The sequence below is a fragment of the Salmo trutta genome, chromosome 26 (assembly GCF_901001165.1).
Source record: "Salmo trutta chromosome 26, fSalTru1.1, whole genome shotgun sequence".
NCBI lineage: Eukaryota > Metazoa > Chordata > Actinopteri > Salmoniformes > Salmonidae > Salmo > Salmo trutta.
The window spans coordinates 18,120,802-18,131,568 of record NC_042982.1 but is presented as its reverse complement, the minus strand read 5'-3'; the positions used below and the strand labels follow the sequence as shown (position 1 = coordinate 18,131,568).

The 10,767-nt window shown below is 42.5% G+C and overlaps 1 protein-coding gene across 1 annotated transcript; it reads left to right on the top strand.

Annotated features, from left to right (window-relative positions):
- The first annotated feature begins 1,478 nt into the window (after nucleotides 1-1,478).
- LOC115163310 (methylosome subunit pICln) lies at nucleotides 1,479-9,028 on the top strand. The gene is made up of 8 exons (XM_029715086.1): nucleotides 1,479-2,126; nucleotides 2,539-2,675; nucleotides 2,772-2,894; nucleotides 3,174-3,284; nucleotides 3,444-3,449; nucleotides 3,548-3,721; nucleotides 8,311-8,413; nucleotides 8,535-9,028. Exons 1-7 carry the CDS (start codon nucleotides 2,008-2,010, stop codon nucleotides 8,376-8,378), a joined length of 738 nt encoding a protein of 245 aa, XP_029570946.1. The 5' UTR covers nucleotides 1,479-2,007; the 3' UTR covers nucleotides 8,379-8,413; nucleotides 8,535-9,028.
- The last annotated feature ends 1,739 nt before the right edge of the window (nucleotides 9,029-10,767 follow it).

Sequence of the window (10,767 nt, the reverse complement as noted above, 5' to 3'; positions counted from 1 at the left end):
GACTTTAATTTTGGAAATCAGTTCCCAAGTATTCCCATGCATAATAGACACGTGATCGTAAAACAAATGTAAGCAAGGTTTGAAATGATTTTTTTTTAGTCCTCTCTGTTTGGGTTTCTTGCAGTCTACAAATGATTTCTAATTATGTTCTAGTTGATGATCCCTGTCCTACAGTAGTGATTATGTTAAGCTTTTTAAACATTTTAATCATAATGCCGTATCAGATAAAAAGCTAATGTATGTATGTATGTATGTATAGCCTATCAGGAGTCCATGAAACTTGCTGCCATCTCCTTGGCTCAACGGTAGTCCTTGTATGCACCCCAAAATGGCAGCCTATTCCCTATAGTAGGGCTCAAGTAAAAAGTAGTGCACTATATAGGGAATAGAAGTGCCTTCATCTTCCTGGTTTAAGATCTCAGGTGTTGAACATGCAGCTTTCTTCTGTGTCCAGATCTAGTGTTCCTGTGGAGGAGTGGTTGTCTCTGGTCTGGGAAACTGTGTTGCTGTTACCATGGCCATAGGTAGTGGTACTGTGAGGTACCTGGGTTCTATACTTTGCTCTGGTGCATATTTGACTTAACGGCCTGTCCACCTAGTGCAGTTTGCTAAATCTAGAATAATGTGCAAACGTGTTAGTAAACCAAATAGTATGGTTTAAACGTTGAACAAATGAACCAATGGTTGAGAAATGGTACGGGGCCCATGGTAAATAGCCTGCATAGAAATAAATAAGAGCTAGCCTACTACTGAAGTCACTCCACCAATGTATACTACTCATGGCAGACAACATACAGTACCTCCAATTTGAGCCTTTTCGCAATGGCCCCAGATTTCCTTGGGCTCTTTGTAGTTCTATTAAATACACAAATACTCGGCACTGGATCTTCTTTGTCGTCCAATATTATAGTGGAGCGAATCTAGCAGGTCTGGGTTGTAGACAGAAGCAGTCTTCTCGAAATGGTCTGAACACAACACTGCTCGCTGGTGATGTAGTCCACTTATTCTCGCTGCTATCCATCTAGCCTGGGTACCAGTCTCGCTAGCTAACATTCCACTCCCCGTATTCCATGTCATGTGCCAAAATGTTTGGCAATGGGAAGGAGTGGAACGTTAGATAAGAGACATACTCAGACTAGAGTCTATCCAGGCTTTACGGCGGGTCTTATCTTAAGGAATAAATACAAGTCTTGCTCTGGCACTTGTCTGTTGGTACATACGATCGTACAGCAGCTTGTTTGCATTGTTATAGCCAAACGTCAAAGCGAGGAACAAATGTTGTTGCATTTTTACTTTTCGCGCGCCTAGTAGGAAGACGGAAATCATCACTTCCTCGTATAACCCCCGACCCGTAGTTGGCGGTAATGTTTTCTTGCGGTTGATGTTCCTTCTCCCTCTCCTTTCTCTAATATCTGTCTCTACTCTTTGTAGTCACTAGTTACCACACCCACAAAGTCATAAACCTCGCATTGTTTTACAAATTTGATTTGAAACCGTACCCTGAGCTATAATAAAGGACCCAAACCTTAAACTAAGACCAAAAAGCACCTTTTCGATGTTGATGAATTTAAGAGCCATTTTTGTAACTTTGTGGCTGTGGTAACTAGTGGAAACCTATGTTCTTGGCGGGGATACTGGGTAACTTGTTACCACTGAGGTATAATAAGAACGGCAACGTTAGCTACTAGCTAGCAGTGAAAGCAGCGTGGGGAGCTGGGTCGAGTAAATACTACCAAGCGAGCTAGTGGCACTAACGTTTCTGGGGAATGTATACGGAATGCATATTCTAACTAACGTTAACTCTTCAGGCTATCGATAACTAGTTGACTAGCTATATCGTCTTCCCTGCACAAACGTCTAGATATCAGTTTATGTCCAGCAGCGTTAAATAGGCATCTTTGGGAAACGAAATAGCCAACCAGGTCACAGAAGCGCAGTGTTGTTGACAGCTCCGGACCGACCCAAACGAGCGTTTTCTCTGGCCGTCATCTCCATCAGTTTCTGAGGATGGTTTTGCTAAGGAGTGTCCCTCCACCCAGCGAGGGAGTCCGGCATGAACAAGCCGAGACCACGGCGGTGTTGGACGGGAAGGGTCTCGGCGCAGGAACGCTCTACGTTGCTGAAACGTATGCGACGATATTGTGGATAACTAGCTAAGTTAGCTAGCATTGTTAGCTAGTTAGCATGCTAGCTAATTTATTTAAAGTCCTAAAATCAGGAAGTTTCAAGACTTACATTTGTCTTATGTGTTTTTCCTTTGAAAGTATTAACTTGAGCACCATGAACTTGCATTTTGCCTCACGTTAGTTGGCTATCTAGTCAGTGATTTGGAGTGGCTCTCCATTGTATTTAATTGATTCCTCACATCTCCTTGACTCACACCCTTCCTCCTTGTCTCCTTTTCAAAGCACATTGGCGGGGAAGATATGAGGTTCCTCTGTTTTGATGAGGCTATGAGGGGAGACGTGATGAATCAAGGAAATACAATGAGTTTTCACCTCGTGACTAGTCAAAATGTTGCTTTCCTGTGTTTTCCAGGCGATTGTCGTGGTTTGACGGATCAGGGATGGGCTTCTCTCTAGAGTACCCCACTATCAGCCTGCACGCCATCTCACGAGACTTCAGCACCTACCCACAGGAACATCTATACGTCATGGTCAACGCCAAACTCAACGGTGAGACACACCTGTCCATCATGGTAAATATCAAACTCAGTGTAACGCAAACTTGTGAACGAGTAAAAGTTCTTAGTGTGTGTCTGTGTTCCCCAGATGAGAACGAAGCAGAGATGCAGGAGAATGCCCATGATCAGGAGGATGAGGATAACAGCAGTGAGGAAGATGAGTCTGAGAGGATCACAGAGATCCGCTTCGTCCCTAGAGACAAGGCAGCATGTAAGTCAGAGGGGAGAGGGATGGCTAGTAGGGCAGGGCTAAATTAAAGTAAATACATCTTTATTAAGCAGGTCACATATAATAACATCTTCCATATATAATACAACAAGTGCTGTACAGTAGTCAATAACAAGTTCAAACATCTCACTACACACATGCATTAGGGCTGTCTAAAGCTTTTGGCTCTCGCATTCTTTGACATTCAGCTCTAGTTTGTAATCACTATGCTAGCTAGCATTAGGACCCAGATTTCCCTAACGTGTGTGTGTGTGTGTCCAGTGGAGTCTATGTTTTCAGCGATGTGTGAGTGTCAGGCCCTGCACCCAGACCCGGATGATGAAGACTCCGACGGGGACTTTGACGGAGATGAGTACGATGTGGAAGAAGCAGGTGTGTAACACACACACTCATTTATACAAGCACACACACAGTTCTACAAACAGTACACTCACGCTTTTACAGACAGTTTACAATCTCACATAGATGGAGTAATAAAGAAGATAATACTAACATTGTATCTCCACCTTCTTTCTCCCTTCAACGGAAAAGAGGCAGGTAAGAAGCCTAACAACTATGCACTCACCCTATCAGCTGCTACTACTACACACGCAGGTACGCACTCACAGGTGGTATTCTCTCTCTTTGTCCTGCAGAGCTTGGTCAGGGTGATATCCCGTCGTTCTGTACATATGAGGAGGGTGTGTCGGGTCTGACGGCTGAAGGCCAGGCTACTCTACAGAGACTGGAGGGCATGTTAGCTCAGTCTGTTGCTAACACCTTTCACATGGCTGGGGTCCGCACTGATGAGGCCAATGGAGAGTTTGATGGTGGGTCACTCACGTATCGTACAAGGATAGGTCACACAAATACTCAAACACAGGATACGAGGGTAGGTCACACACTGAAACAGTGTGTGTATATATATATGTATGTATGTATGTATGTATGTATGTATGTATGTATGTATGTATGTATGTATGTATGTATGTATTTTTTTTTTTTAATCCCTAGGCAAAATTTCAGCATGAGGATATAAATAATACACAGCGGAGGTTCTTGGCTCCGCTTGTTAGTGGTGTATTGTAACAATCACCAGATGGCGCCAGAGGATAGTAACAATGATCCCACTCGACATAGTTGCTACATAACAGCAAATGCCTTACAAACAGAACGTAACATAATACAATATAAGATGCATACAAAAACAAGTTCAAAGGACTGGTGTAAGATTGGTTAAAAAAAACATTACGAGACTAGCTCCTTGGGCGCATGTCTGTCATGAGCAGGAACTTAGCCATGGAGTCCTCTAGAAGTTACAATAAGAGCATTGAAGTCAGCCTGATTCTGGTAATTGGTCCTTCTCCTCTTGAGCACCGGATGGTTCTCCAACTTCTCTGCCTGCCACTGACTTATCTCCCATCACTACAAAAGAATGAAAAAAAAACACTTTCTGTGCCTAAATGTCCCTCTGAGAAAGAGTAATTTTTCAACCTAAAGATGCCATTCTAACATGAACCTAAACAATAGATTAAAATGTATTCTACAACACACCTGAAATATAGCACAACATATAATCAGGCACCCCAGTCTTCTCCTTTAACTTGGTGGGGCTCCTTAGGCATGAAGTTAAACAAAAAAAACTGCCTAAATATATGATGGTTGAGGTGCACTCACTTTGAATTGGCTTCTCCGTGCTTTTCCTCAGTCTTTTCACCAGGGGCATCTCTTCTCCCTCTTCCAGCACTTTCTCTCGCTCTCCTTCCATTTCTTTATTACTTTCTCGTATCATATTTTCCCTCTGCTAGAATCTCTTTCGTACCATCTCTTCCCTATTTATGCAAATCTCTTTAACTTCTATCTTTTCTGTCTCTTGTGCCATCTCTCTTTCCCTCTCATAGCATATTTTCTCCCTCTCCCTCAATCTCTTTCCTATTGGGTAGTATATTTTTGATCTCCTTAATAGCTCCTTCACCTTGTCTCTTTCTACATGTTGATGACATGGTACCTGTTCCCACTTCCCTGCAACACATCAAATTCCAAACCTGTGCATTTATTCCAACATACAACACAAAATTATACAAATAATAATCTGTTTCATAATATTTCATTTGTTACCAGTAGTTAAACTGATGGAAGTATGATTGTTTTAAAAGTTAAAAAGGTATGATTTTGAACCATTTCTACTGTCAGGTTGTGTTGCAACCTGACAGTAGTGACTCATGAGCCACTGGTGTTTTTGTAATGCACACACACATTTTGTAGTGCACACACACACATCATACCTTTTTAACTTTTAAAGCAATCATACTTCCATCAGTTTAACTACCGGTAACAAATTAAATATTATGAAACAGATTATTATTTGTATAATTTTGTGTTGTATGTTGGAATAAATGCACAGGTTTATCTGTAGCTCTGTATGTCAGAGATTAGCAACAAGCCCTATATACTCACCGGTCGCTGCGATCTTCCACCAATAATGTTCTGGAGATATAATGTACTGGAGAGATAATGTACTGTCTGTTGAAGTTATAACTCACTATAGTGTAAATATCTGCAGTAGAAGTCGGAAGTTTAACACCTTAACCAGTTATACACCTTAACCAAATACATTTAAACTCAGTTTTTCACAATAACTGACATTTAATCTTAGTAAAAGTCCCTGTTTTATGTCAGTTAGGATCACCACTTTATTTTAAGAATGTGAAATGTCAGAATAATAGTAGAGAGAATGATTTATTTCAGCTTTTATTTATTTCATCACATTCCCAGTGGGTTAGATGTTTACATACATTCAAATAGTATTTGGTAGCATTGCATTTAAATTGTTTAACTTGGGTCAAACGTTTCAGGTAGATTCCCACAATAAGTTGGGTGAATTTTGGCCCATTCCTCCTGACAGAGCTGGTGTAACTGAGTCAGATTTGTAGGCCTCCTTGCTCGCACACGCTTTTTCAGTTCTGCCCACAAATTTTTTATAGGATTGAGGTCAGGGCTTTGTGATGGCCACTCCAATACCTTGACTTTGTTGTCCTTAAGCCATTTTGCCACAACTTTGGAAGTATGCTTGGGGTCATTGTCCATTTGGAAGACCCATTTGCAACCAAGCTTTAGCTTCCTGACTGGTGTCTTGATGTTGCTTCAATATATCCACAATTTTCCATCCTCATGATGCCATCTATTTTGTGAAGTGCACCAGTCCCTCCTGCAGCAAAACACCCCCACAACATGATGCTGCCACCCCCGTGCTTCACGGTTTGGATGGTGTTCTTCGACTTGCAAGCCTCCCCCTTTTTCCTCCAAACATAACGATGGTCATTATGGCCAAGCAGTTCTATTTTTGTTTCATCAGACTAGAGGACATTTCTCCAAAAAGTATGATCTTTGTCCCCATGTGCAGTTGCAAACCGTATAGTCTGGCTTTTTTATGGCGGTTTTGGAGCAGTGGCTTCTTCCTTGCTGAGCGGCCTTTCAGGTTATGTCGATATAGGACTCATTTTACTGTGGATATAGATACTTTTGTACCTGTTTCCTCCAGCATCTTCACAAGGTCCTTTACTGTTGTTGTGGGATTGATTTGCACTTTTCTCACCAAAGTACGTTCATCTCTAGGAGACAGAACGCGTCTCCTTCCTGAGCGGTATGATGACTGCGTGGTAGGCCTTGAAATACATCCACTGGTACACCTCCAATTGACTCAAATTATGTCAATTAGCCTATCAGAAGCTTCTAAAGCCGTGACATCATTTTCTGGATTTTTCAAAGCTGTTTAAAGGCACAGTCAACTCTGTGTATGTTAACTTCTGACCCACTGGAATTGTGATACAGTGAAATAATCTGTCTGTAAACAATTGTTGGAATAATTGCTTGTGTCATGCACACAGTATATTTCCTAACTGACTTGCCCAAACTATAGTTTGTTAACAAGACATTTGTGGAGGGGTTGAAAAACGAGTGTTAATGACTCCAACCTAAGTGTATGTAAACTTCTGACTCCAACTGTACCTATATCTTAGCGTAGTAAGTTAATATAACTCCGTATACTGTGCATTCGGAAAGTATTCAGACCCCTTGACTTTTTACACATTTTCTTACGTTAGAGCCATATTCTAAAATGTATTAAATAAAAAATCACACACTTCCCCATAATGGCAAAGCAAAAACTGGTTTTTAGAAATGTTTGCTAATTTATAAAAAATAAAGATTACTTATGTAAATAAGGTTTTAGATGCTTTGCTATTAGACTCAATTGAGCTCAGGTGCATCCTGTTTCCATTGGTCATCCTTGATGTTCTACAACTTAATTGGAGTCTACCTGTGGTAAATTCAATTGATTGGACATGATTTGGAAAGGCGCACACCTGTCAATATAAGGTCCCCCAGTTGACCGTGCATGTCAGAGCAAAAACCAAGTTATGAGGTCGAAGGAATTGTCTGTAGAGCTGGCCGCCTGGCCAAACTGAGCAATCGGGAGAAGGGCCTTTGGTCAGGGAGGTGACCAAGATCCCGATGGTCACTCTTGATAGAGCTCCAGAGATCCTCTGTGGAGATAGGACAACCATCTGCAGCACTCCACCAATCAGGCCTTTATGGTAGAGTGGCCAGGTGGAAGCCATTCCTCGGTAAAAGGCACATGACAACACACACCTAAAGGACTCTCAGACCATGAGAAACAAGATTCTCTGGTCTGATGAAACCAAGATTGAACTCTTTGGCCTTATTGCCAAGCGTCACGTCTGGAGGAAAGCTGGCACCATACCTACGGTGAAGCTTGTTGATGTTTTTCAGGGACTGGGAGACTAGTCATGATCGAGGGAAAGATTACGGAGCGAAGTACAGAGAGATCCTTGATGAAAACCTGCTTTAGAGTGCTCCGGACCTCCAACTGGGGCGAAGGTTCACCTTCCAGTAGGACAACGACCCTAAGCACACAGCCAAGACAGTGTGGCTTCAAGTCCCAGCCAGAGCCTGGGCTTGAACCTGATCGAACATCTCTGGAGAGAACTGAAAATAGCTGTGCAGCGACGCTCCCCATCCAACCTGACAGAGTTTGAGAGGATCTGCAGAGAACAATGGGAGAAACTCCCCAAGTACATGTATGCCAAGCTTGTAGGGTCATACCCAAGAAGAATCAAGGCTGTAATCGCTGCCAAAGGTGCTTCAACAAAGCACCAAGTGAAGGGTCTGAAGTACTTATGTAAATGTGAAATTTACATAAGGTTGATGGGGGGGTGTTCAGAGCCCCTTGCTCTTCCTTGAAAAATAACTGATTGACCAGCATGTATGAAGTACTAAGTATAGCCCAAACCTATTATAGACACATGAGCATGAAGAAAGCAGTATGTGTTTAATGATAATCAGTATATTGGCTGATGAGTCTATTCTAGTCGTTCTATTTCTTTGTCTGTCTTTGCAGATGGGATGGAGGTGGATGCAGGGTCGACGATGGCCGGACAGTTTGAAGATGCAGACGTAGACCACTAGAAATAACATATCATAATACTACTTTGTAATTATCAGTACGTTTGATGTTTTGTGTTTATCACCTTGTAATCCACATCCTGCTGCCAACCTTATGGACCTGCTTACCATACTCTAGTTAAGTCTCTCACTCTCTCTCTCCCCCTCTCCTTCTCCCAGATGGAACTCAACTCCACTGCCAGTCAAAGCACTTGTGGGATTGGAGGAGAATACAATCTCTCCACTTCCTGATTTTCTGTTCATCTCAACATACACAGTTTTGTACCTGAAGTACAACTGAAGACCAGTTGTACTGAGATTTCCCCAACAGGGAACAGTGTTGGCTTTGTATGAAATCTCTTCATTAAACACACGTGTTTTTGAATAAAGAACAAGGTGTTTCTTCTGTGCACATTCCAGAGGAGTAACGTAGGAGCTCCACTGGTGCATTTGGAAATTTTATTTTGTTTAAATATTTTTAATGTCTTTGTTTGTTTATTAAAAAGAGGACAGTGTGCTTAAATGGCTTTGGGCCGAATTCGAAGCGGTACATGTGCACCAGAGGCAGCAACCTAGACCAGTGGTTCCAAAATTGTGGGGAGAGGGGGGGGGGGCGCAGTCCGACTTTAAACGTATTCTTGACATTTGTAATAAAATTGGGTAGTGCATCATCAGTTCCTCTTGTCATGCTAGTCATTACATACCTTAGAGCTATTTATAACTTGTCAGAAATGTCCAGATCAACTAGCCCACATTAGCTAACGCTTAAAAAAAAAATGCCTGTATATATTGTGGTAATTTTCGTGAAAAAGTTTGGGAGTCCCTGCACTAGACGGGGACTAGCCACAGAAACCAAGGTTTCTTATTTGCTTTGCTTCGCTTTTAGGCAGCATGAGTAGAGCGAGAGCCACTTTAAACTATTGTTCTTGGGTGAGGTGTTGTCAATCTTGAAAATTAATTTTAACACTGAGCAACGCAAGCCTCTCACAGAGCACTTACAAATACATCCCAAATATGTGGACACCCCTTCAAATTTGTGGATTTGGCTATTTGAGCAACACTCGTTGCTGACAGGTGTATAAAATCGAGCATGCAGCCATGCGATCTCCATAGACAAATATTGGCAGTAGAATGGCCTTACTGAAGAGATCAGTGACTTTCAACGTGGCACAATCATAGGATGCTACCTTCCCAACAAGTCAGTTCATAACATTTCTGCCCTGCTAGAGCTGCCCCAGTCAACTGTAAATGTTGTTATTGTGAAGTGGAAACGTCTAGGAGCAACAAAGTGGTCGGCCACACAAGCTCAGAACGGGACCGCCGAGTGCTGAAGCGCGTTGGCGTGTAAAAATCGTCTCTCTTTGGTTGCAACACTCACTACCGAGTTCCAAACTGCCTCTGGAAGCAATGTCAGTGCAATAACTGTTCGTGGGAACTTCATGAAATGGGTTTCAATAGCCAAGCAGCCGCATGCAAGGCTAAGATCACCATGTGCAATGCCAAGCGTCGGCTGGAGTGGTGCAAAGCTACCCGCCATTGGACACTGGAGCAGTGGAAACGCATTCTCTGGAGTGATGAATCACGCTTCACCATCTGGCAGTACGACGGACAAATCTGGGGTTGGCGGATGCCAGGAGAACGCTACCTGCCCGAATGCATAGTATCAACTGTGAAGTTTGGTGGAGGACGAATAATTGTCTGGGGCTGTTTTTCATGGTTCGGGCTAGGCCCCTTAGTTCCAGTGAAGGGAAATCTTACATTACATTCTAGATGATTCTGTGCTTCCAACTTTGTGGCAATAGTTTGGGGAAGGCCCTTTCCTGTTTCAGCATGACAATGCCCCCGTGCACAAAGCGAGATCCATACAGAAATGGTTTGTCGAGATCAGTGTGGAAGAACTTGACTGGCCTGCACAGAGCCCTGACCTCAACCCCATTGAACACCTTTGGGATGAATTGGAACGCCGACTGCGAGCCAAGCCTAATCGTCCAACATTAGTGTCTGACCTCATATGCTGTTGTGGCTGAATGGAAGCAAGTCCCCGCAGCAATGTTCCAAAATCTAGTGGAAAGCCTTTCCAGAAGAGTGGAGGCTGTTTATAGCAGCAAAGGAGGGACCAACTCCATATTAATGCCTGTGATTTTGGAATGAGATGTTCGACAAGCATGTTTCATTTAAATAAATAGGAGCTACTCTCGCTCTTCAAAGGTTATGCATCCAGTGTAGCAAGCCAGCTACCAACCGAAGCTACTCACACCATCTTAATGATTGGAAAAGCAATTCAACTCCAATCATTTCAGCTGTTCATTTCAACAATGTAATGCATCAAAACTATTGTCAGAGGACCTTTTTTTATCATTGACCACGGTCTGACACAGTTTGCATACATTTACATTACATTTTAGTAATTTAG